Source organism: Lynx rufus, unplaced genomic scaffold (assembly GCF_022079265.1).
Source record: "Lynx rufus isolate CCGP_SWC_20201006 ecotype Redwood Valley unplaced genomic scaffold, mLynRuf1.p SCAF_2, whole genome shotgun sequence".
NCBI lineage: Eukaryota > Metazoa > Chordata > Mammalia > Carnivora > Felidae > Lynx > Lynx rufus.
Genome location: NW_025814834.1, coordinates 185,819,189 through 185,845,728, shown reverse-complemented (window position 1 = coordinate 185,845,728; position 26,540 = coordinate 185,819,189). Strand labels below are relative to the sequence as shown.

The 26,540-nt window shown below is 45.7% G+C and overlaps 1 protein-coding gene and 1 pseudogene across 1 annotated transcript; one reads left to right on the top strand and one right to left on the bottom strand.

The window, feature by feature from the left end:
- Positions 1 to 1,100: 1,100 nt before the first annotated feature.
- Positions 1,101 to 26,534, top strand: RAD54L (RAD54 like). The gene is made up of 18 exons (XM_047083792.1): positions 1,101 to 1,690; positions 1,795 to 1,881; positions 3,137 to 3,256; positions 8,890 to 8,950; positions 9,672 to 9,807; positions 10,259 to 10,328; positions 10,428 to 10,716; positions 10,922 to 11,046; positions 16,161 to 16,311; positions 19,747 to 19,873; positions 21,085 to 21,159; positions 21,291 to 21,421; positions 21,954 to 22,064; positions 22,216 to 22,339; positions 22,698 to 22,776; positions 23,083 to 23,262; positions 26,005 to 26,168; positions 26,265 to 26,534. Exons 1-18 carry the CDS (start codon positions 1,688 to 1,690, stop codon positions 26,473 to 26,475), a joined length of 2,244 nt encoding a protein of 747 aa, XP_046939748.1. The 5' UTR covers positions 1,101 to 1,687; the 3' UTR covers positions 26,476 to 26,534.
- On the bottom strand, positions 18,978 to 19,640 carry LOC124515772 (60S ribosomal protein L38-like; annotated as a pseudogene).
- Positions 26,535 to 26,540: the final 6 nt, after the last annotated feature.

Below are 26,540 nucleotides of genomic sequence, written 5' to 3'. Positions count from 1 at the left end.
TATGTGGCTTTAGACAAGTTACTGGTTTCTCCGCACCTGTTTTCTTCACCTATAAAATGGGGGCAATAATAAACCTATCTCATAGTAATGAGCACTAAATGAATTATATGTAAGAAGCTTGGAAGTGCTTGTAGTAAATGTTATGTATACCCTTATTATAATTAGTGAGTACCTAGGTTGTGCCTGGCACTGTTTTTATTTACTTTTAAAGATGTTATTTTATTTATTTTTAAAGTAGGCTCCACACCCACCCACACTCCGGGGATCCAACTGAACCCGGAGATGGAGTCTCACACTCCACCAAAAGAGACAGCCAGGCGCCCTCTGTGTTGAGTACTTTCAACACTAATTTACTTAATTCTCAGAATAAGATACAGAACATAGTATCTTCTCAGGGGAAGATACCAATAGAATGCACATTTTAGATGTGCAGAAACTGAAGTTTTGAGAGATTGAATCAGTAAGTCTCTGGGATCAGGCCTGATTCCAAGAATCACACTTCCACCAACTTGATTTTGCCTAGCAAAGAAACAGCTTCCTTCAAGAAACCCCGGACCAAACAAATTACTTCCCCTGAAGGCTCTATCACTGCGGAGTAGACCTAGTGATAGGTAGTCCCGGCCGAGTGACTATCCCCATCCAGAGAGTGGGCGAGATCTGATTCCGACCCTGGACCACAACTCCAGGTCGAGCACAGGGGAAGTGCAGACACGTGCCATCTTTCATAATACCCAGCCTTCTGCCGACAGGGGGCAACTCTTCCGCAGTCCAGTCTGATGCCAATGTCACTTTATTTGCCTGCAAGCCCCGCTTGCTCCGCTCACCTCGCCCAACTGCGCACATCACTGTTGGCCCGCCCGTCATCCCTAAGTCCCACCTCCTAGCAGGTCGGTTTAGTCTACTCTCCGGAGTCTCGGCCCATCGGTGACCACAGCACTAGGCCCACCCCCTTCCTGGGGCCGCGAGCGCCGAACTCCTCGAACGCAGCCAATGGGTGATGCGGCGGCAGCACCGCGGGAGGTTCGATTCACTGGGCCTGGCGCGTCCGGAGAGTCCCGGCGGCTGTTAACGCGCGCTTTGTGGAGAGGAAGGTTAAGCCGGGCTCCCTGGGCCCGGATTTACTTCTGCGGCTCTTTCCAGCTCTTCCTGGGATTCCCCTCCCAAGCCTGGGTGTTTTACCTGTTCTGCCTGGACCCCTGCTCGACCTCCCCTAGTCCTGGCCTGGCTTCCGCGCTCCAGACCTGGGAAAAACCCCTCCGCAGTCGAGCGCCTAGCCCTCCCCAGGCCTCAGCTTTTCACCCCAGCCCCTTTCCCCTGGCCTGTGATTACTTTTCCCCCTCAACTACTGCCTGCCGTCACGTCCACTTGGACCATTATCCCAGCTCTGCCGAATCCGGCACTCCATCTGCCTCCTCCCTCTATCCCAGACTTTTACTCACCTTTCCTTGGATACTTCCTCTTTGGCCTGCTCTCCCGCCTTGGCTAACTGGCGACCGACACTCACAGTTTGGGCTCAAACTCCAGCCCCTGGCTGGATTCCCTCCATCCACACGCCCTCTTTAATTAGCTCATGCTTTCAATAATACAGCAGCCCGCTTTAATCCGCCCTGCTTCTGCATTCCCAGCTGTTGGGTGCCTTTGATCTTTGGCTGATGGGTACTTGACATTTTATGATCCTGAGCCCAGGATGGTAAGTATGGGCATAAGAGAGACTGTGGGGAGCCTTGTGTCTGGGTCTAGTGGACTCAGGCTGCAGGATCTCTGGAGAGCTCAGTTTGCATTTTCCCCTTACAGAGGAAGAGCTTAGCTCCTAGCCAGCTGGCCAAGAGAAAACCGGAAGGCAGACCTGGTGATGAGGAAGATTGGCAGCCTAGGACAGTGGTGAGTACTCTACCCCACAGGGGTATAGGACAGGTGGGATGCAGGACTCTTTGGACAGAAAGGAATCCTGGACTTGGTTTCTGGGGTTACACGGAATGAAGCTGGTCACCTCCAGAAACCTCTTCAGTAAACTTTTAATGAGTGCTTACTTTGCATCATCAGGCATTGAACAAGATAAAATCTTTGTTCTCAAGGTGCTAACTAAAATCTAATATAGCCTCAATTTTTCTGATAGAAAAGGATATTTCAAAGCCAAAGAGTTGGGCTTGGGTTGGGCCTTTTGGCTTCCTTGGGGGAAAAAATGGCTCCCCAATAGCAACTAGCTGCCTGCTTTTTTTCCTCTTTGTCCCCTGCCCAATATCACAGAATAGTAGAATACTATAGGGCCTGCCTTAGGGTCCTGAGCTCACTTGGGCTTAGATTAGAGGAGTGGTGCCCTTCTAGTCCCTCCTAATACTCAAGTACAGTTTGATTTTGGTCTGGGTCCTGTGCTCTGTTGCCTGCTTTTGAGGCTTTCTGGGGTTGGCTGTGGGCAGGACCTATATAAATAAAAATCAACAGGATAATGTAGCATATACTTCAGAGATAGAGAGGAGTTAAAGAAGGGCTTGGCCACTGGAACTTTGGAGGAAGGGATTAGCTAAGGAAGGTCTAGAAGACAATTTTGGGCAGGGGCTGTATGTGAGAGGGGAAGAGACCCCGTGTTTGTTTCAGGTGTGTCTCGTAGGATCATTGAAAGTTCAAGTACTTTTGGCAAGCTGCTACAGGCTTGCCTGATAGTTCCATGGGGTCTTGCTCTGTAGTTGCACCATTGCTGGTGTGCAGGAGGCTCCTCTACCTGTGAGGGACAAGGCTGCCCCTTGTTACTCACATGGGTCTCAGATTTGAATTTGGGGCGGCACTTCATGCAGCTGGGTCATAAATGTTGCTGTTTGAGGCTGGTTGCTACTAAAAAATGCTTTCAGTGCTAGTGTCCTCACTGCCTTGGTGTGGGCTGACTGGCTCACTTCATTCACTTCATCCAGTACCCTTCTTCAGATTGGACAAGTTCTGTAACCTCATTAACCTAAGGTTTTCTCACCTGCTAAATGAGTATAATAAATATTTATCATAGGATTACTGTGAAGATGATACACGATAATACATGTAAAGAGTTTAGCACAATGCCTGGCATTTAATAAGTGTGTTAAATGTAGTTGTCATTTTGGTAAACTCTGTGGTCTTCCAGATTTCACCTTTCCCAATACTCTTCTAGACTCCCAAGAAACAGAAATCCAACAGTGGGACCCAGAGCAAAGAGTGTTTCCTGTCGCCTTTTCGGAAACCTTTGACTCAACTAACGAATCGACCACCCAGTCTGGACAGTAGTCAACATGTAAGTCAGAATTGCTACCTGCTGGTAAATGTGTGTGCCCTGTGGAGGCGCCTTTCTTGCTTTGTCTAGGGAGGCTTCTACTGTGGGTCCACCCACAGCCTCGAGGGCCTGGAAGAGTCCTGGCCTCTTGCCTTCTGAGATATGTTCCTGACTTGGAATCACCCCTTGTTTAGAGCTATTTGGGCACCAGATCTCAGGTGGCTCAGATTCCTGAGGAAAGGGAAGGCCATGGCAGGGTATTGGAACCACAATCCCCATGCCAGCTCAGTCTCTCACTCAGCCTAACTTACAGGTTTCACGTGTTTCCTATAGTAAAATCAAATGTAATCTTTACTATGACAGGTTCTGGACATTATCTCATGTAACTCATTTTTTAAGATGAGGAAACTGAGTCTCGGATTAAATAATGTGTCCCAAATTACAATTGCAGAGTAGTCAGAGCTGCTTAGTTTCACCAAAGCTTTTTCCACCAAACTTTCTGAGGACTGTTGTATTGAGCTCCGGCCTGGACCTCCAAAAATGTTTGGAATTTCTTAAGTGAATAAGTAATAAAGGTGTCTTTTATTATTCATAAAAAACCCTTTCAGCTACAGCTGAGTTTATGTTAATGAGATTTCATTTGTAAAGTGCCTAACCTTGATGGCTGCTTGCTAGGGGAACCAACCCACCAGTGGCCAATGTTTAATCAGTCATGCCTATGTAATGAAGCCTCCATAAAACCCCAAACGGTCATGGTTTGGAGAACTTACGAATAGGTGAACAGGAGCTCATCCATGTGCCAGGAAGTGGCACATCCCAAACTCCAGAGGGACAGAAGCTCCTGTGCGCAGGACCCTTCCAGACCTTGCTCTATGTATCTCTTCTGGCTGTTCATATCCTTTATTTTATTTAAAAAAATTTTTTTTAATGTTTGCTTATTTTTGATAGAGTGTGCTCACGCGAGCTGTGGAGGGGCAGAGAGAGAGAGGGAGACACAGAATCCAAAGCAGGCTCCGGGCTCTGAGCTGTCAGCACAGAGCTCGTTTCGGGGCTCAAACTCACGAACTGAACCATGAGACCATGACCTGAGCGGAAGTTGGATACTTAACCAACTGAGCCACCCAGGCGCCCCTGTTCATGTCCTTTAATAGCCTTTGTGATAAACTGGTAATCTAATGGGTAAACTTAGTTCCTGAGTTCTGTGAGCCACTCTAGAAAATTAATTAAACCCCAGGAGGGGGTTGGGATCCTCTGATCTAGAGCTTGTTGGTCAGAAGCACAGGGAGCAACCTGGATTTCGGATTGGTGTCTAAAGTGGTGGGGAGAGGCAGGCTTGTGAGACCGAGCCCCTAACGTGTGGGATCTGATGCTATCTCCAGGTAGGTAGTGTCAGAAATGAGTTAAATTATAGGACACCCAGGTGGTGCTGAATAATTTCTTGTATATAGAAAACACATCTGGTGTCAAGTGAAGTACTGTGGTAGAATGGGGGAGACATACAGGAGTGTGTTTTTCCTTTACAGGGACGTTTTGCAGGAAAAATGGGAATATATAGTGGACATTAGTTATTTGTGCGTTCAGCAAACATTTTAAAACATTTTTATGTAATACTTGATAAATACAAAGGAATATGCATGTAACATGTGAGATAAAAAACACCTGTGAACCCGCCATCCTGCACTAAAACATCAAAGTCATAATCCCTTTTCCCATCCTGAGAGGTAACCACTATCCTGAATTATCTTCATCATCCCTTGCTTTTGTGATAGTTATGTGTATATAATTCACTAAATAATACATTGTTTAATGGTTTACTGAGCCGTTAAAAATGGTGTGTAGTTCTCTGGGACTTTTTTTTCTTTTAATTTTTAAAAATTAAAAAAAATTTTTTTTAATTTAGATTCAAGTTAGTTAACGTATAGTATTGGTTTCAGGAATAGAATTTAGTGATTCATCACTTACATGCAACACCCAGTGCTCGTCCCAAAAAGTGCCCTCTTTAATGCCCATCACCCATTTAGTCCATCCCCCCACCCAGCACCCAGCCAGCAACCCTCAGTTCTCTATATTTAAGAGTCTCTTATGGTTTGCCTCCCTGTCTGTTTTAATCTTATTTTTCCTTCCCTTCCTATGGGACTCTTCATTCAGGATTCATTCAAGTTGTCCTATGTAAGCATATGACATAAGTGCAGGTGTAGTGGGAGTATACAACAGGGGTCTAACCACCTGGAGGTTGGTGAAGACTTGAATCTGAGGGGTAGGACGATTAGGTTGAGTCCTCAAGGATATGAGGAGTCAGCCAGGTGAAGAGAGTGGGAGGTGTTCTAGGTGTGTTCTAAAGGCAAAAGTGCCTCAGGCCCAGAAAAATCTTACAGTGCAGCCCTGGGGATGAGCACTTAGATGTGATGTGTTTTGAAGTCTGATAGGATATCTAGGTTTGGGGATAGTTGCAAGTATAGGTAGGTGTGGAGCCTAAGAGGAAGCTGGGGACTGGGAATAGATTTGGGATCCTTAGCATAGAGATGATATTTGACACCTCCAAAGTGTATTGGAGTGTCACAGTGAGTGTGCATTCAGGAGCTGAGAGACAATCCCTGAGCCCTGAGAAACACTGACTTTTAAGGGGGTTAAGCAGAGAAAGAAGAGCTCATTAGGGGGCTGAGCATGAAGTTCTAGGTCCTGACCTAGAGGTCAGAATAGTAGGAGAGTGGTGTCATGGAATTCAAAGGCAGAGAATATTTGAGAAGAAGGAGTGGCCAGCTTTATCTTCTACCAACATAAGGATAGGGACATGTCCACTGGAATTAAGGTCATGTAGGCCATTGGTGATCTTGGCCAGTCATTTCAGAGGAGTAGAAATGGCAGAAGATACCAGGAGTGGAAGATTAGAAAAGGGAAGCAGACAATTTGTAGCAGTTTGAAAGGGAGGAGATAAGAGGTCAAAGGAATTTTTGTTTTTAAGATAGTTAAGCATGTTTTGAATGCTGGTGGGAAAGTGGTAGTAGGGAGGGAGAGGCTGAGATACAGGAAAGATCTAGCAGAACTGATTGAGTGAATCTCTCTGGAAGAGGGAAGCTTTGACCTTGGTGGGAAGGAGGGATACTCTTCCTCTTCTATCAGAAGGAAGGGATGGTATGAATTTTCAGTAACTAAATAAAGTGAGAGCATGCTCTCTCCCCTGCCTCTGTCAGTCTTACCAGACCAGATTTTCTGAAGCAGGCCATTGCAAGTCTTACAGGCTGTGCCCTCGTGTTTTTGGCCAGGGATGCTCATGCTAGTTGTACAAACTTGCAGTTCTCCCTGCGGACCCTATGGTTACTGGGTTTTATTGAAAGTCTTGCTTTTTAAATCTGTGCATAAGTTTTTGGCTACCCTGAGCCTCAAATCTAGCCTTCTGTATTGAACATATTGAAAAGAAGATTTCAGTTTTTTGGGGGTGCCTGGCTGGCTCAGTCAGTGGAGTGTGAGAATCTTAATATTGGGGTTGTAGTTTCATGCCCCACATTGGGACATTGAGTGTAGAGATTACTTTTAAAAAATCTATTTTATTTCATTTCATTTCATTTCATTTCATTTCATTTCATTTCATTTCATTTCATTTCATTTCATTTTTAGGGGGAGGTGCAAGTGAGTGAGGGGCAGAAAGAGAGAATCCCACAAGGGGCAGAGAGAGGGAGAGAAGCAGGGCTTGTGCTCACCCAAAGTGGGGCTCATGCTCACCCGAAGCGGGGCTTGAGCTCACCCGATGTGGGACTTAAAAAAAATCTTAGGGGAGTCTGGGTGGCTCAGTTGGTTAAGCATCCACCTTCGACTCAGGTCATGATCTCGCAGTTTCTGGGTTCAAGCCCCATGTTAGGCTCTGTGCTGACAGCTCAGAGCCTAGAGCCTGCTTTGGATTCTGTGTCTCTCCTTCTCTCTCTGCCCCTCCCCTGCTTGCGCTCTGGCTCTCAAAAATAAATGTAAAAAAAAATAAATAATTTTTTAAAAATCTTTGAAAAAATTGTTTTAGAATTGAAGCTAAATTAGAAAGGAAATTAGAGTCCATCTCCTTTCTTTTCCTCTCCTTTGAAGAGTAGCTTTTTGATAGCATTGTTCATATATGTTTCTCATTATCATTGCTATTCATAATTATAAGCATAGTCAATATGCTTATTATAGTCAATAAAAGATTTTATTCAGCTGCAAAGAAATATGCAATTAACAGAGAATTTGGGCCTTCCTCCAACCTTCCCTTGTCATGTTATTTAATGTGATGAAGTTCAGTTCTCCACATTCTTTTTCTGTCTTCCAGTAGATTGTCAAATGTGTTCATTACATTTTTCCTATTTAAAGTACACTGAGTTTCTAGAAATTTATGATCAGTGTAGCAGTGGGTCAGAATAAAAAGGTAAAAAATTTCAGGGCAAGACAGGTGTGCTTTTTTCCCTATTAAACCTTTTTGTTTGAGGGGAGTATTTTTCATTATTTCTTTTTCCACTAATGTATTACCCATTAAAACTACCGTGAGGGGTTCTGTTTTTTCTCTTTGCTATCTTGGGTTTTAGCTCTTGTTTTGTTGAGGTTCACAGGCCATTGTAATTCCCCAGAGGGCTCAGGGACATTACACACACACACACACACCCCAGAACTTTAATGGGAGTTGTCAGAGTTGGCTCAGGGGCTGGTGCTATGGACTCCCCTACCTTCTCTCCCTATCTTGTCTCCTGCCCCAGCCTGACGTGGGTCTTGAACTCATGAACTGTGAGATCACCACCTCAGCCTAAACCAAGAGTTGGATGCTTAACCAACTGAGCCACCGAGGCACCCCTCTGGTGTTTTCTTCTTAAGGTGCTGCACCCTGGGGAATATTTAATTGTCCTCACTGACATGGCCTTTCATGAACGAATGGGTCTAAGCCTTGTGGTTGATTGAGGTTGGTTACTTGCCAGTGGCACTCTCCTCTCCCTGAGTATTTGTGTTCTAAATGCACTCTCCTCTCCCTGAGTATTTGTGGAATCTTATGTAAAGCCTCAAAGATGAAAGCTGTTGTATAAAACCTAATAACCTAATAAGGAACACATGTCCTTATGTTTTTTTTTCTTTTAAGTTTTTTTTCTTTTAAGTTTTTATTCATTTTGAGAGAGAGCACATGCATGTAATCTGGGTAGAGACAGACAGAAAATCCCAAGCAGGCCCTGTGCTGACCAGGGGTAGGGTGGGGTGGGGGAGCTCAGTCTTATGGACCATGAGATCATGACCTGAGCCGAAATCCGGAGTCGGACGCTTAGGTGCTCAGGTGCCTAGGTGGCTCAGTTGGTTAAGCTTCAGACTTCAGCTTAGGTCATGATCTCCTGGTCCTTGAGTTCGAGCCCGCATCAGGCTCTCTGCTGACAACTCAGAGCCTGGAGCCTGCTTTGGATTCTGTGTCTCTCTCTCTGCCCTTTCCCCATGTGCACTGTCTCTCAAAATAAATAAGCATTAAAAAAGTCAGACGCTTAACTAACTGAGCCACCCATATGCCCCTCCTTATGTTCTAAATGCATCTGAGTGAGATGTAATCAAAATATAATACTCTGAATGTATTTATTATCTTTAAATTTTAGACTGCATTTGTAGAAATATTATCCCCAAACCTCTCCAATCAGTCCTGAATCCCTGTTTCTTTTTCTTTTTAGGAAGCCTTTATTCGAAGCATTTTGTCAAAGCCTTTTAAAATTCCCATTCCAAATTATCAAGGTAAAAATAGAGACTTTTCTATCTTTTGAATCAATCATGTGCAAATGTATGATGAAATGAATAGAGGAAAACCTCTGCTTCTGTAATACATGCTTACTTTGGAATTGAAGATGCCAGCCCAGTGGTGTCTGTGTATGGAATGGCTCCAGAGGCTTGCATGAAGGCTGTATTTGATAGTTTGAGCAAGGGCTGCCACACCTGACTGCCCCTCATCTCCTTGGTGGGGATGTGCCAGTGCTCAGGAATCTCCTGGTGGGCCCAGGTGGTTGACGGGCCCAGGCTTCATTCAGTCTGAGTAATTTCAGTAGCATCTTGTGTCTGAGGTTGGCTGTGTCTGAGACCTGGGTTCTACAACGTTTTCCCTGACCTTTGTAGAGCATATTATTGTGCTAAAACTGGGACTGGAGAGGGAGGAGGCCAACTTTCAAGAGCCCTCCATCTTGAAAGGCCCTTTGGGTTCCACACCTTTCTAGGATTGACTTGAGATGAACAAGACCCAACCCTCCAGAAGTTTATAGTTAAATGGAAGAAACAAAATGGGGAAAAACTGATCTGAAGCAGGTTGGGATAATGGTCAGGTAGAGGTGCCCCGCTGGGTTTGGAGAGGTTCTGGGAGAGAGAAGGTCGTATGCAAGCTTAAAGGTCATATGAAAGATAAGTATTTAAGCTGGGCGTGCTGATCTCAATATAGAGCCCCAGGTGACAGATTGTTGGTTTCTAGGTCCTCTGGGCTCTCGTGCATTGGGCCTCAAAAGGGCTGGGGTCCGCCGGGCCCTCCATGACCCCTTGGAAGAAGGTGCCTTGGTTCTGTATGAGCCTCCCCCTCTGAGTGCCCACGACCAGCTGAAGCTTGACAAGTATGTGCATTGGTATTTCTTGAACAGGTTTGGTTTTCTGTTAAGTGCACATACCTGGGAGGGCAGAGGGAATTTTGGTGTGACTTTTTTTTTTCCCCCTTGGGATTGGCATGCTTTCAGAGTGCTGTCATGACCACTGCATCATCCAGAGAGTGGGTAGGTGGGGAAGGAGAGTGTGTGGGGAAGAGCTTGTGGGCATGTCCAGTTGGTGGGGGTTCCTCACCCTTCCTGCCAAGCTTGCTCAAGGGAGCAGGAGGGATTGATGACACAGGGAGCCCTCTCCTCACCTTCTAACTCCTGGAGCAAAATTTTGCTATGGTTTGATTATCAGGCTAAGAAGGTCTTTTCTTAGGCAGCTGCCTCTGGCCTCTAGATCAGCAGGACACAACTTCCTGAGGGTGTGGCCTTGCACATGTCTGAGCACTATATTTTCTTTGCTGTGTTTTCTCAGGGAAAAACTCCCTGTCCATGTGGTTGTTGATCCCATTCTCAGTAAGGTCTTACGGCCCCATCAGAGAGAGGTAAGGGGAGCTGGGGTAAAGAGGTATGAGATGGGAGGCTGTCATCCCTGGGGCTGCAGCAGTGTGGATCAAAGTGGCCTGAATGCTGTTATTCCCCAGGGAGTAAAGTTCCTGTGGGAGTGTGTCACCAGTCGGCGCATCCCTGGCAGCCACGGCTGTATCATGGCTGATGAGATGGGTCTGGGCAAGACGCTGCAGTGCATCACGTTGATGTGGACGCTTTTGCGCCAGAGTCCAGAGTGCAAACCGGAAATTGACAAGGCAGTGGTGGTGTCACCCTCCAGCCTAGTGAAGAACTGGTACAATGAAGTTGGGAAATGGCTTGCAGGGAGGATCCAACCTCTGGCCATTGATGGAGGCTCTAAGGACGAGATAGACCAAAAACTGGGTATGGAGCCTTAACTCTTCCATAGAGCTTGCTCGCTTCTTGTGTGTATGCTCACTGATGGCCAGTAGGTTGAGGGCACTGAGAGGATGGAAGAGAATTCCATGGAAAATAATTGAAGTAGTTTCAGGCTAAATTAAAGAACCGTGAAACTTTTTTTGTTTAAGGTATTCTAAGATTTGTTCCCTTGACCTGTTTTCTGTTGTAGAAGGATTCATGAACCAGCGTGGAGCCCGAGTGCCTTCTCCCATCCTTATCATTTCCTATGAGACATTCCGCCTTCACGTTGGAATCCTCCAGAAAGGGAGTGTTGGACTGGTCATCTGTGATGAGGTACTTGCCTCTCAGCAGTCTGGGTGGTAGGAGGAAGTGTTGAAATCTCCTAATAACTGCCATCCAAAGGCTGTGCCAGTCACCAGGGAATATTAAGGACAGAGCTTGTTGCCTTAGAGGACGCAAGTGAGAGGGAGAGCCTTTGATACCAGCCTGCCAAAAGGGATTAAGCAGTGCTTGGAACTTGAGGAGGGTGAGGTACTGTGGGCTGTTTGATTGCTTCCAGTCAGTATTCTTAGACTGAAGAAGGACTTTGAAGGATGAGAGGGATTTGGATAGGTGGAGACAGACTGTATAGTGTTTAAGGGAACAGGTTCTGGAGTCAGACTAGTTTTGTTTGTTTGTTTGTTTTTTAATATTTATTTTTGAGAGAGAGAGAGAGACATGGAGTGTGAGTGGGGGAGGGGCAGAGAGAGAGAGGGAGACACAGAATCTGAAGTGGGCTCCAGACTCTGAGGTGTCAGCACAGAGCCTGATGTGGGGCTCCAGCCCACAAGCTGTGAGATCATGACCTGAGCCAAAGTCAGACACTTAACCGGCTGAGCCATCCAGGCACCCCAAGAGTCAGACTTGTTTTCAAATTCTAGCTCTTCTACTTACCAGTAAAATGACGTCGGACAAGTTAACCACCCGAGCCTCTATTTTCACGTCAGTAAAATGGGCTTATAATATTTGTTTCATGGGTTATTGTGAGGGTTAAATGAGGTGAATGAGGGAAAGCTCTTACCAAGTGCCTGGTATGTCCTAAGACTTTGGTAAAGGTCATAGAACTCTGTTTTTTTATTCTAGGCTGGGGGAATGCATATGAACAGAAGCACAGAGGTAGGAAAGTCCAGTGTGGACAGTCCATACACCTTACACCAGTCCGTATTGACTCGCTGGGACAGAGGGAAATGTGGCAGTAGTTACTTACTAGCCTTTTCCACCACTATGCATGAATGGTGGTAATGATGCTATTACTTAGAAAGGAATGAGGGTGGTGGAAGCTTCCCAGTATAAAGAATTTTCCAGGGGCACCTGGGTAGCTCATTCAGTTAAGAGTCCAACTCTTGGTTTCCGCTCAGGTCATGATCTCATGGTTTGTGGGTTTGAGCCCCGTGTTGGGCTCTGCACTGACAGTGCAGAGCCTGCTTAAGATTCTCTCTCTCCCTCTCTCTGCCCCTCCCCCCTGCTCGCGCTTTCAAGGTCTCTCTCAAAATAAATAAACTTAAAAAATGAATTTTCCAGGTTTTCAGGGTGCTTGGCTATCCTGAGGCTGCTACCATTATTTGTACCTCTTGGGAAGAATTAAGGCCACCTTGCACACCCCTGGGTCTTTAGTGGAGATGTGGCTGAAAGACTTGGCCCCCATTTGTCAACTGATTGGGAAGCTTGACTGTGCTCTGGGAATTGTAGGTTATTAGCTCAGTATCCGAGGGACTTTTGGGACAGGACAGAGAAGAAAGGCTTACTTTTGGGATGCCATGCTTGCTACTTATAAGCTCTTTCCCAATTAGGCTTTTGTCCTTAATAAAGAGTTAGTCATTGTTGGGCAAGTGTGCCAACTTCTGATACCTTGATGGGCTGTTCTTGTAAGAGTAAAGGATATAGGAGGTTGAGGTAGGGTATATGTGTGATAAACCCTATGAAGCTCAGGGTCCTAGCCCATCTGGATTTTATTCTGCTCTGTAGTGTTTTCTTTCTCATTCTCTCTTGTTTTCTGAGCTGACTCTGCAGGGCAGAAGGGACCAGGCTGCTGCTTGTCACACTTAGCATCCTGGCCTGCCTTTTTACTCATCTACCTTTTATTTGTCAGCAGTTTGTCAATTGTCAGAGACCTGAGGAAGCCAGTCCTGGAAGACTGCCTACTCTAGGAGGGTTTGTCCTGTTCATACCCACAACTTCCTTCTAGCTGATGGGTCTTTCTGGAACACAGAAGTGCTGCGTAATAACTCTGTGTACAAAATCTTTGATCCCTCATAGTAACCTGAGCTAGGTTACTCAGGTTATTCAGGTTACTAGGGCAAGTCAGAAGACATGGGGTCAGCCTTGGTGTTGCCACTTGTAAGCACAATGCAGAAGAGACTGCTCAGAGACTCAATGACTTCTGTACAGTGGATGGCACAGGGTATACCTGAAAGGGACACGATCCTGATCAAGAGAGATCTATGGAAGCATTTTGGAAAGTGTATGAATAGGTGAGGGATTGACATCATTGTCATCTCCGTTTTGGAGGTTAGGAGTGCAGTGACTTGCCTAGGGTTTCCCCTGTGAGGACCTAGTGAGCTGGGACTTGAATTCAGGCCTGGGGTTTTAAGACCGGGCTCTTATCCCTTAGTGCCTTGGATATAATCCAAAACGTGGTATAGGAAGCTTGGCTTAGGTATGGAAAGACTGGCCCTTTTGTCTTTAAAAAGGATAAACGGAGAACTCTGCCAGAACAGAAATTCAGCAGCAGCTTATTAATAAGAGCTCTGACAGCTTTTCATCTGGCCAAATATTTGATTTGCTGAGATGCCAGAGTTTGGGTCTTATTTTTATTATTTTTTTAAAATTTTATTTTTAAGCAATCTCTAACACGGGGGCTCAAACTGAGGACTCTGAGATCAAGAGTAGCATACTCTTCCGACTGAGCCAGCCAGGCAACCCAGAGAGTTTGGGTTTTAAATCTGTGGGTGATGGTGGGAGGAGCTGGGTCTGGAGCTGGGGTGTTCCCATAGGGAGCTGGTATTGGCTTACACTTCCACAGAGACCCACAGGGATAGTGTGTCAGCCCAGTTCATTTGTTGGATTATTTATTAAGTGCCTGTCATGCATCAGGCCCTGGGAATCCCATTGATATCTGCCCTCAGGGAGCTTCAGTTTAGAGGGACCCAATTGTTGACCCCTATTTCCCTAGGGTATTTTTTGGGTTTTTCTGTTAAAAAAAAATTTTTTTTAATGTTTATTTTTGAGAGAGAGAGAGAGAGCACAAGCAGGAGAAGGGCAGAGAGAGAGGGAGACAAGAATCCAACGCAGGCTCCAGGCTCTGAGCTGTCAGCACAGAGCCCTACGTGGGGCTTGAACCCAAGAACCGTAAGATCATGACATAAGCCAAAGTTGAACGTTTAACTGACTGAGCCACCCAGGTGCCCTTCCCTGGGGTCTTTTGGGGAATTTCCTCACAAGCTTCAAGTTTTATTTCCCTCTTTGACTCCAAAGTCTCAGCCTTCTGTTTTCAGGACTAGTGCTTGGAGCCTCTAATCATTTTTTATTTTTTTGTTTGTTTTGGATGTCTTAAAAATTATTTTAATTGAAATGTAATTGACATGACATTGTATTAGTCTTAGGTATACAACATCCAGTCATTTTTAAAGATTAAAATTCTATGTCTAATTCTTCTTTAATAGCAACGTTGGTTATTCTTTCATTTAACAAACATTTACTGAGCAGTTCTCTGTGGGGGACTCTGTCATGTACACCAAGTTATATAAAGGCAAATCTGACATGGTCTCTGTTTGAAGAAGTTCCTGTCTAGGTGAGGAGATTGAGTACATACAGTAGAGTATGATTAGTACTCTGTGTAGCAGTAGATGAGAGGCAGAGTAGTACAGTGCCCAGATTTTGGAATCACACAGACCTGAGTTCAAATCCTAGTTCTGCTACTTCCTTTAAAAAATTGTTTTATGTTTATTCATTTTTGAAAGACAGAGAGCGCAAGCAGGGGTGGGGCAGAGAGGGAGGGGGCACAGAATCCGAAGCAGGCTGCAGGCTCCGAGCTGCCAGCACAGAGCCCGACGTGGGGCTCAAATTTATGAACCGCGAGATCATGACCTGAGCCGAAGTCAGACACTCAACCGACTGAGCCACCCAGGCACCCCCTAGTTCTGCTACTTTTTACCAGTGTGGGATTTTGGTGTGTTCACCTTTCTGAACTTCATTTTCTCTAAAATAGGTATTACAATTCCCACTCATCTAATTGTTATCTGGATTATAGAAGAGAATATACAGGAAATGCTGCTTATTAGTCCAGTGCCTGGCACTTGGAAAAGATTTAGTAAACAGCTATTATGTACAGAGTGCCATAGGAGCATGGAAGTGGGAGACACCAACAGCTTGGTGTCAGTGAGGAGGGCTTTGCATCGGAGGTGACATTGAGGAATTTGCCTGTGGGAGAGAATTCTGGGCAGAGGAATGGCATGGGCAAAGAGACCTAAGGAACTCCAACATTAGGAGTGAGGAGGAGTTATGGCTTCCTGGACTAAGACGAGCTGTGAAGACTTGTCAGAGAAGTTAGCTGGGGTCTTACTGAGAAGTGCTAAACTAATGAGCTTGGACTTGATCCTAGACACAGGAGGGTCAGTAGAGGGTCTGTGTTTAATTTCATCATACAAGGCTGGCCAGAGGGAGCATGCTGACTTGTTTGTCCATTCTTTCATTGGTGGTTGCATTTGGGGCTGAAATGGAGACTGTAGATAGAACAGGCGCAAGCTTGATCTTGCCCATGTGGTTCTTGGGGAAAGAGGGAAGATGATAGGGTCCTTTACCACTTCCTTGAAAAGGGCTTAAAAGAGAGAAGTAACAGGGTGTGTATGAAGGATGGGTGACGAATTGGGGAAGAGATACAAAGGGAGGAAGGGAGGCTCTTAGGATTCTGCAGGGAGCGGGAAGAAGGAGCCTGGGCCAAGTCCAGAGGGACTTGGGCTCTGACAACCCAGACATGGCCTGTAAACCAATCCAGAAAGCATCTGGCTCAGGAGGTGTTCTGGGTTGGTTTGGCTCGTGGGAAGGGAGGATTCCCTGAAAGCATGGGTCACTAATGTGGCTGAATGTCTCTGAAGAGGATAGGCAGGCTGCTAGGGCTCTGGAGGTTAGGGCAGGGAAAAGGAGGTGAGGTAATAATCCAGGGAATCGTTGTTTTATGGATGGATGTAACACTAGTGGTCTGGAAACTGAAGGTCTATCTCTTGAACATGACATTTCTCCATAAGCAAGCAGGTAGGTTCTCATTCTTGCTGTGCCCTGCCCAGTTCCTAAGGCCCCAGAACCTGTAATGTTTGATTCCTCTTTCCTCTTTTCCTGTCTACACAAGACTTTGCTATCATTAGGGATGCCTTATCATGCCCAGGCCTAAGTGAGAATTAATTTCCTTGCAGGGACACAGACTTAAGAACTCTGAGAATCAGACTTACCAGGCCCTGGACAGCTTGAACACCAGCCGGCGGGTGCTTATCTCTGGGACCCCCATCCAGAATGATCTCCTTGAGTATTTCAGCTTGGTACATTTTGTTAATTCGGGCATTCTAGGTAAGATTCCAGCCTTTTCTGCTACATTGGAAAGGAGCCTTGCCTTGGCCTTGGGAGTATAACTCTAGCTGAATAGAGAAAGGAGAGAATGCTAGTTATAACATGTGGGTCACTAGTCACTCTTGTAGGAAGGCTTCTCTTGTCAGGGAGTAGCAAAGCCATTGGGAGACCGTGGTTCTGCTGAACAGCTCAGCAAGGACCACTGTAGCCATTTTTCCAGTACAGAGGTAGCAGGGGCTATGCACAGTATGGTGTCACTATGAGCTGGGGGTGGAAACACTACCCCTAGGCATTTTTGCTCATTGCATTGTAGCTGCCTCATAAGAGCTTTGGCCTCAGAACAGACTGTCTTGGGCTGTTTTGTTTTGTTCTAAACTACTTTTTAGTGTACAATTCAGTGTCCTGAAATATACTTACATTGTTGTGCAAATATCACCACCATCCATCTCCAGAACTTTTTTCATCTTTCAGAACTGAAACTCTACCCATTAAATAATAACTCCCCATGTCCCATCCCCCCTCACCTCCCAGCCTCTGGAAACCACAGGTGGACAGTTCTTGCGCTTAAATATCTATGGGAGGATGTCTTAGTGCCACCTCAACTTGCTGTTGCTCAGGAAGATGGTTTTAGGCAAGAACCAGCTAAGCAGTAGAATTTTCATGTGAACACATTTGTGTAACCACTATCAGATCAATTACTGCCACCATCTCAGCGACACCCCCTTCTAATCATTATTCTCACCTTTTCCCCCAGAAATCTCTTCTGACTCAAGATTGGTTTGTCCTATTTTTGAACTTTTGTAAATGGAATAATACAGTATTCCTTGGCATCTAGTTTCTTTTTGTTCATTATGTTTGTGAGATCAGTCCATGTTGTGCAGTAGTTTGTTTTCTTGTTTGTGTATTTCATTTTCATGAATATACCAGGCTTTATCTGTTCTGTTGGACAGTTGAGTTTCCAGTTTTTTATTCTTTTGAATAATGATGTAAACATTTTTGTACGTCTTTACCTGAGCATAGTATGCATTTCTGTTGTGTACATATGCATTCTCTGTCCTATGAGTGGAATTTCAGGGGTATGCATGTGTTTAGTTCATGTGTTATGCATGTATTCAGCTCTAGTAGATACTCTGGCTTTCTTTCCAAAGTGTGCCAGAAGTGTATGAGAATTCTAGTGTCTCTACATGAGGGGTTAGTAAATTTTTTCTTAAAGGGATAGGTAGTATTTTAGGTTTGCAGGCCTGTCTCTGTTACAACTACTCAATTCATACTGTAGTATGAAAGCAGCCATAAAGTATAAATGAATGGGCATGGTTGTGTTCTAATAAAACTTTATTTACAGAAACATGTGGCTGACCCATGGCTGTAGTTAGCTCACCTCTACTCTATACCATGACTAATATTTATCTTGAGAAAAATTTTTTCTGCCCTCCCTGCCCTCACCATGGACTTGTCAGGGCACTGATGAGCCGAACTTCAGGGCCACATGGGAGCCAGTCTGTGATGCACTCTGAGGGGACGGGCCTCGTGCCTGCATTGAACCCGGTGAGGGCCCTGGTGGCTGACGTTTGTCTCCTGTTTGTAAAGCTCAGGTGTCTCTCAAGTCCTTGCACCAGGCAAGAAGAAAAATTAAAGATTTGGGGTTTCCCCCCCCAATTTTTTTTTTAATTTTAGTAATTCTAGTGGGTGTTTAGTGATACCTTGTGTTTACCTAATGTTTAATAAAGTTGAATACCTTTTAATATGTTTATTGGCCATTTAGAGTTATGCCCAGAATTCGTGATCCCCAAAGACCACCAGGGAGCCGAGTCCCATGCAAAAGCAAAAGAACCTTTATTCGAGCTAGCTCGAGCTCAGTCCCCTACCTGCACTGACGCAGCGGTGAGATACCAGGGAGAGAGGGCGAGTTTCAAAAGCACAAAGGTTTTATAGGGGTCTAGGGGCAGCCGATTGGCTGGGGAGGGGGCGTGGCCTCGGCCGATTGGCTGGGGAAGGGTCAGAGTCCTGTTACGCAGGTCGCTGGGCGTGTTTTGATCAGGAAGTTTGAATGGGTGAGCGGGAGGTTACTCAAGGGGAGGAGGTGTGGTCTAGGTGAAGGACACAGAACAAGATGGAGTCAGCCGGTGTAGGCCCGCCCTTTCATTCCCTATCTCTCCTTAACCTCAAACTCTGGCAACCACCAATCTTCTTTCTATCTCTATGAATTTGTCTATTCTGGACAGTTCATATAAATGGAATTCTACAATATGTTACCTTTTGTGTTGATTTCTTTTACTTAGTATAATATTTCAGCTGCATTGTAGCACGTATCATACATGCTACTTCATCTCTTATGAGCAGCATATAGATGGGCTTTAAAAAAAAAAAAAGCCCAGTCTGACAATTGTATGGTCTTTTAATTGGATTATTTGGTCCATTTATATATAATGTAATTAGTTATATATTTGAGTTTTAACCTACTTGGCCTTTCAAGTCTCCATTGCTTTGGTTAGCTTTCTGATCCATTCAAACAGAAATTGCCTATAATTTGTTCAGCTTTGTTCTTGGCAGGAAGGTGGTCTGTAACAAAGCAGTCTGTCATTATTGGCAGTGGGATAATCATTCTGTTTTTGTTTTTGTTTTTTTTAATTAAAAATTTTAATACAGTTCTAATCAGTGTGCCAGGTTCATTTCACTTCCTTCACTGCCAGACCTGGGGGTAGGGATTGCTTCAGTTTCTCTGCCTTTTTTTTTTTTTGTGATGACCAAGCTGCATGAAACTTTCACCTTCACATTATCCTTATGTTTTCCTTATGTTTTCAATTTTTTAAGAAGGAAGTTGATATAGTATTTTTTTTGTTTTGTTTTTTGTTTATTTTTGAGAGAGAGAGTGCCAGAGGGGCAAAGAGAGGGAGACACGGACTCTGAAGGAGTCTCCAGGCTCTGAGCTGTCCACGCAGAGTCCCATGAAGGGTTTGAACCCCTGAACCATGAGATCATGACCTGAGCTGAAGTTGGAAGCTTAACCAACTGAGCCATCCAGGCACCCTTTTTTTTTCCCTTGAGAAAGAGAATCCCATGAGGGGCAGAGAGGGAGAGGGAGAGAGAGAGAAGCAGGGTTTGAGCTCACCCAAAGTGGCACTCGAGTTCACCTAATGTAGAACTCAAACTCACAAACTGTGACATCATGACCTGAGCTGAAGTCAGATGCTTAATGACTGAGCCACCCAAGCGCCCTTACGTTTCTTGATCTTGGCAGATTTGGCATCCTTTCATTTGGCTGTGAGCAAAAAGTCCTTGATTTCTTCAATTTTGTGAGGCCTGGCTAGGAGGGGTGCCGGGGAACACATGGCAAAAAGAGCAAGTGGCTAGAAGTGGGATGTAAAAGAGCGAGACTCCCCTACCTTTTTTTTTTCTTTATGTAGTATTTTATTTTTCCCTTCTCTTTTGTCTTAGGAACTGCCCATGAGTTCAAGAAGCATTTTGAGTTACCAATTTTGAAGAGTCGAGATGCAGCTGCCAGTGAGGCGGACAGGCAGCTAGGAGAAGAGCGGCTACGGGAGCTCACCAGCATTGTGAATAGGTAATAGCAGGGTGGGTGCTGGGCTAGGCAGCAGCACTTTTTTTTTTTTTTTTTTTAAAGTGTTTATTTTGAGAGAGAGAGAGGGAGAGACAGAATCCCAGGCAGGTTCTGCACTGTCAGCACAGAGCCCAACGAGGGGCTCAGACTCATGAACCATGAGATCATGACCTGGGCCAAGACCGAGAGTTGGACACTTAACCGACTGAGCCACCCAGATGCCCCAGCAGCACCTTTCTTTGGGATTTTCCCCCAAGTTAGGTCATCAGAATTGCCTACTAAACTATCCAAGTCCAATTCTTTGGTGCTTTGGCCCATGAGGCTGGGAAAGGAGTGGGATCTGTGCCCTGACTATAGCCACTGAATAAATGGAGAGGTCTTGCAAGCCAAGTCCCTGCTTTCTTCCTGGCCTGGACCCTGTGGTCTGGCTTTGGGCTGCTTAGCATCCTGCTGAGGAAGCTCTTCTCTGATGCTGGTCTCCCTGAACAGAATATCCCTTGGAGCATTGTTAATACTTCAGAAGCTTCCTGTCAGTCAGTCTTAGACCTAAAGCACCAGGCTTCCCTTCTCAGACCCCATAGTCTTCTTTGACAGGTAGAAATAGATCTGACTGATGGGTGTGGCTCCCAGACTAAGAGGGCTTTTCCATAGGGTCCACATAATCCAAAAGGCAAGTACATTCTAGATTCCCTGTTGTAGGTAATACACTTGATTTATATCCTGGAGTCCCGCCCTCTCTCCCTCCCAATTTTCGATGGCAGGAAGGAGAGTCACTATATTCTTAGGAGCTGCTCCTTAGGTGTCTGATCCCGGTCCTTCCTGGTCGGCCAGGAGGTATGGGCTTAATTTCATTGAACCTTGGGCCCTGTGGTATTTGGGCAAGTGCAAGTAGAAACTCCTCTAAGGACTTGGTGGTTTGCAGCTTCCTTCTCCTGTCTGAGCACCAGGCTTAATGGGAGATCGTGGCCTTCTCTTGAAGACTAGCTAAACTTTTGAAGAGGAAGAGTTGTCACTGTAAGCTAGACTGTTCGAAAGAGTCTCTGTTCCCATGACTGAGACCCTGATAAAGATTTCTTTGCCATAGAGCTGATGTGTCTCTGACATTTGATTCTACAAAAGAGACAGTCTTTTGGGTTCTTTGGGTGGTAGCTTTTATTCTAGTAGTTAGCAGGGCATTTTTACCAGCCTCTTGCCTTTTTATCTTCTCTCCCCAGGTGCCTGATACGGAGGACCTCTGATATCCTTTCTAAATATCTGCCTGTGAAAATTGAGCAGGTGGTTTGTTGTAGGTACTGAACTCAACTGAGGGGTGTAGAGTGTGTAAAAACTCAGCCCTTGAGGCATGGCTGGGCTCTCACAGTATTCTCAGGGCAGAGGTGTCGTCCAGCCTTTCCCACTAACCCAGCTACCCTTTTTTCAGGCTGACATCCCTTCAGACTGAGTTATACAAGAAGTTTCTGAGACAGGCCAAGCCAGCAGAAGAGTTGCGTGAGGGCAAGATGAGTGTGTCTTCCCTTTCTTCCATCACCTTGCTAAAGAAGCTTTGTAATCGTGAGTTGGGTCCATGTCCTGGGGTCCCCTGAGAGAGTAAGCAAGGAAGGCTAGGCTCCTGTAAGGTCCAGCCACCTTGACCAAAACTTGTCTAGAGTCCTCATAAAGGCCACCTGTGATTCCAGCCCTCCCCAAGGCATGAACCCTACATTTGTACTCCATACCAGACCCTTTGCTTTGGAAAAGTTTGCTTACCCTTTGCCCAGCCCATGCTTGATGCTTGGGAGTATATGGGACTTGTGAGTACATGGGAGTATGCATGCACACCTGTGCATATAAAATGTTGGACAGGAGGAAAAATAACAAATCTTGCCCTCTGTGGTATAGTTCCCTTCTTGCTGGGAGAACACACTAGTAAGCAAGGTGGTCCTAGATGGAACTGACTGCAAACTAGGAATTGGGACCTGGTAAGTCTGGCGCTGAGGAAGGTCTGCTGGGTAGGCTTCTAGAGGAGATTCCAATGAGCATCGAAGTGGAAACTGGAAAGCACTGTAGCTGGCATTTTGGGTTTTGTTTTTGTTGTTGTTTTCAGATCCAGCTCTAATCTATGACAAGTGTGTGGAAGAGGAGGGTGGCTTTGAAGGTGCCTTGGAAATATTCCCCCCTGGTTATAGCTCCAAGGCTCTAGAGCCCCAGCTATCAGGTAAGCCAGTCTTTGGGCTCCTCTGGGAGGAAAGGTGGGAAATTGTCTCTTTGTGCTAGATGTATCTTTACCTCAAGGCATGATATCAAAAGTAAGAATCCTGGGCCATGGGGATGGCCTGTTGGGAGCTAATGGTTGATGATTTCCCCAGGTAAGATGCTGGTCCTTGATTACATTCTGGCAGTGACCCGAAGCCGCAGCAGTGACAAAGTAGTGCTGGTGTCCAATTACACTCAGACATTGGACCTCTTTGAGAAGCTCTGCCGGGCTCGAAGGTAGGGAAGAGTCAAATCAGTTTGCCAAAGGAGTGCCTCCCCTACCGTCCCCCTAGGAAGAGTAGATGGTAGGTGTTCTGATTGGTGGATATGGGCAAGAAATGGGTGCAGGGGGGACTTCCCAGAAAATATCTGTTCTCTTACTGTGATGATCCTGACTCCATCTCCAAGCAGAATAGCCCCTGGCCCTTCAGGTACTTCCAGAGGACAGAGTCCTAGCCCTTAGTCCCCTGCCTCTCCCTTTGGGAGTTTAGGCCCTCAGGCTCTACATGAGTAGCCTCAAGCCTGGTTAGTTCAAGTCCTTCAGTAGCAAGCCTCTGCTTCCTTCTTGGGTTTTGATGTTTGAATTCCCTTTCAGGTACTTGTATGTCCGCTTGGATGGCACAATGTCCATTAAGAAGCGAGCCAAGATTGTAGAGCGCTTCAACAATCCATTGGTAAATGTACAGCCCCTGTTTCCATACTACCAATGCAGTAACATCTGAATCAGTGGTTGATAGAGAAACTAGATGGGTGCTCTGCTTTAGGGTCTCTCTCTCTCTCTCTCTCTCTCCCCCCCCCCCTTGGTGGGTGTGGTGGAATTAGCCTGGTGGTGATAGTGGGGCTGGGAAATTGGTAGGCAAATTGGTGATCCTCACAGCATAAGAGTACAGATGTATGAGAGAGAGAACTGTTGGCTGGACTGAATAGGATTCCAGTTCGGGCTGCAAGAGGTTCTTTTCTCCTGCTTCCTTTCTTTCCAGAGCCCTGACTTTGTCTTCATGCTGAGCAGCAAAGCTGGGGGTTGTGGCCTCAATCTCATTGGAGCAAACCGACTGGTCATGTTTGACCCTGACTGGAACCCGGCTAATGATGAACAAGCCATGGCCCGGGTCTGGCGTGATGGTCAAAAGAAGACCTGCTACATCTATCGCCTGCTGTCTGTAAGGATGGTGACAGTGGTCAGAGTAGGGGTGGGTCGTGAAAAAGATCTTTAGGACCATCTTGGGTTTTTTCTCAGTACCTGTTTTGCCTCTGCCTCTAGCAGTGGACAATCTATGGGCTTAGCCAGACCCCTGTATTTTTCTGTTCTTTCTCCTTCTCTCCACCCCATTCCTTCAAAACCTATGCCTCCTGATACCTGTTCAGTGGTTGACAAACTCCCCTGTGGCCTCATCTCTTCACAGGACACCTGCTTTCCCTCATACCTTGATTTCTGCTGTGCACTTGCCTTGTAATCTTCTCATACTCCATGTGTCCCCTGGGACTAAGAAGGAGTATTGGCATTCTCCCAAGTTCTCAGTGATCAATCATACAGACTGTAGTTCTCTTTTAAAGCTCATGTTCTCTGACTTGACTACTCTCTTTTCTTCCTTGTCACTGTCATCTACCCTATGCTAGTTTCCTAATTCATTGATGACTTTGGATACCAGCCTCGTCTAGTCCTTCATTTCTTCCCCAAATTCAGTTATCATCTTGACTTCAAGGACTATGCAGTTATCTAGCACTCTGGCTTCCATGTTTCCTTGACCTCATCTCTAATGACCAGTTCAACTCCTTCCCATTTAGTTACTCCCAAGGCCACACTCTGGAACTTTAGTAATGCCAAAACTATACACAGTACCCAAAACTATCATTCTGTTCTCAACTTCCTGTCCTTCCAGTTTTTTCATATCTCCTATATCTGCTTTAGCCTAAATGTCCCTAGTACCTCACCTTTCCCCCAGTCTGGCTTCACTTCTCTTTGTTTGGCCTGATTCCTACTGTGCATCCTTTCAGTCACTCTTTCTGTAATACTCCAGTTGGATCACTACAACTGTTCTCAAGTTCTGCACCAGGTAAAATTTGCGGGTGTAGATTAGCACTACCACAAATTCACATATTCCATTTTGGGCTGGGCTGTATCTCGTTTCTTTCAACAGCCACTTCAAGCCTTCACCACTTCCCTCAAGTTTCTTACCTAACCCTGTCTCTCAATCTTTTTGCAGAGACCTTGTCTTCTGCTTCACAGAAAAAAATGTAGGCTACCAGGCTTGAGTTCTCTTACCTGTCTTTTGTGTATCTCTAGACCTGCCCTTCCCTTCCCATCTCAGAGGAAGATAATTTCCTTCTTTGAGCTTCATCATTCCAGCTCTGCCCTGGATTGTTTTCCTTCTTTCTTAGTTGATTAAGGTCTCTCTTATTTACCTAAGTCTATAAACATGCTGAGGTAGCTCTCACCATTTAACTCTCTGTCCTATTGTAGCCACTACTTTGGGTTACTTTCCATGTGTTCACCGTCACATTTTTCCAAAGCCTACAGATTAACTTCACTTCCTCATCTTCTGTTCACTCATCAGACCGCTTTTGAACTTGCTTTTGAATGTAATATTGGCTTCCTAATTGCCAGAACAAGAAACTCTTGATTTTTCCTCTGTGTATCTGACACTGTTGACTGCTAGTCTTTAAAATTCTATTCTCTTTGGAAATTCCACTCTGGTTTTCCTATCTCTGTGATTACTCGTTATATTGACAAATCTCTAAATGTTTAGCCAAGATCTCTTACCTGAGTTTTAGACCCGTATTTCCATCACCTATTGTACATTTCCACTTGTATGTCTCATGAACACTTTAGATGCAAGGTGACTAAATTCATTTCCTTTCTGAATTTTGTCATTTAATGGCTCCATTATCCAACCAACCCAAATCTGGGTATCATCCTACTGGACCATTCCCTGTCTCCTAACAACAAATCACTATTTGTCTTCTGGCAATTTCCTTATCTAACCTTCCTCTTTACCCTGTGCTAAAGTCACAGTTCTCTTTCACTTGGATACTGCAGCAGCTTCCTAATGCTTTACCTTTGGTCTTAACCTGTTCTTCACATATTGCTTCCAGAATGAACTTTCCAAAAATCCTGATTTTGGAAATCACTTTTCATCACTTGCAGGACAAGGCAAAGCTCTTTCAGCCTGGCATCCATATTTCTCCGGTATGGCCTCTGCTGACTTACTCAGTCCCAGCTCTTACTACACTCCCACCATCCTCAAGACAGGCTCAACTCCTCAGTCCTCCAGTAGGCCAGGCATATGCCTTTGTCCTATGTGGGGCCTATGAGCTTTCCTTCTCTCTTCCCTTGTAAACCATCTATTCATTTTTTACGATTCAACTCAAGGATCATCTTTACTTCAAGCTTTTCATCATTTTCCCCCTCTACTACCCCTCTTGTGGGCCCTTGGGAATCCTATGCAGGTTTCTGTTATTGTGCCAATTAGTTTATGTGTCTCTCCCAGAAGCCTAGGAGTTCAGGAATAAGGATCATATTTAATTCTTCTTTGTATCCTAGTGTTGGCACAGAGCCAGGCATAGGATACCCAAATGATATTTGTTGAGTATGAGAGGCCTGGGCTTGGTGTGGAGGTCTGGTGAAGCTGCTGCAAACCTCAGCTCACTCTGAAGGAATTTAGCCAAGACATGAAACCCTCCATTCATACAGAAAATATCCTGGGTGAGCAGTGGCTACAAGTCATGTTCCCAAGAGACAGATTGGGAAAATGGGCTCAGCTGAGCAGATGTGTTGCTATAGGACTTTTACTTCTCATTCATTTCCCCTTCTCTTGGGTGGCTATAGTTTCAACCCCTGGGTTTTCCTGCCCCCTATGTTTGGGAATGACTTAGCTGTACATCCTTGGGCGCCCCCACCCCAGGCAGGAACCATTGAGGAGAAGATCTTTCAGCGCCAGAGCCACAAGAAGGCACTGAGCAGCTGTGTGGTGGATGAGGAACAGGATGTGGAGCGGCACTTCTCTCTCGGCGAGTTGAAGGAGCTGTTTACCCTGGATGAGGCTAGCCTCAGTGACACACATGACAGGTGGGTGGGGTGCCCTTGCTGGCCATTACTTCTGAACTCCCTGCACAGCATGGAGACGGGCTCTATAGTTACCACGGCTCTGTCCTCTGCCTCCAGGTTGCGCTGCTGCCGCTGTGTCAACAATCACCAGGTCCGGCCACCCCCTGATGGTTCTGACTGCACCTCAGACCTGGCTCAGTGGAACCATAACACTGATAAACGGGGGCTTAAGGATGAGGTACTTCAGGCCGCCTGGGATGCTGCCTCCACAGCCATCACATTCGTCTTCCACCAGCAGTCTCATGAGGAGCAGCGGGGTCTCCACTGATAACCAGCTGGTCTGGGTGTAGCTGTTAGAGGAAGGAGACAGGGAAAGGGGGCTCCTTGCCCCAT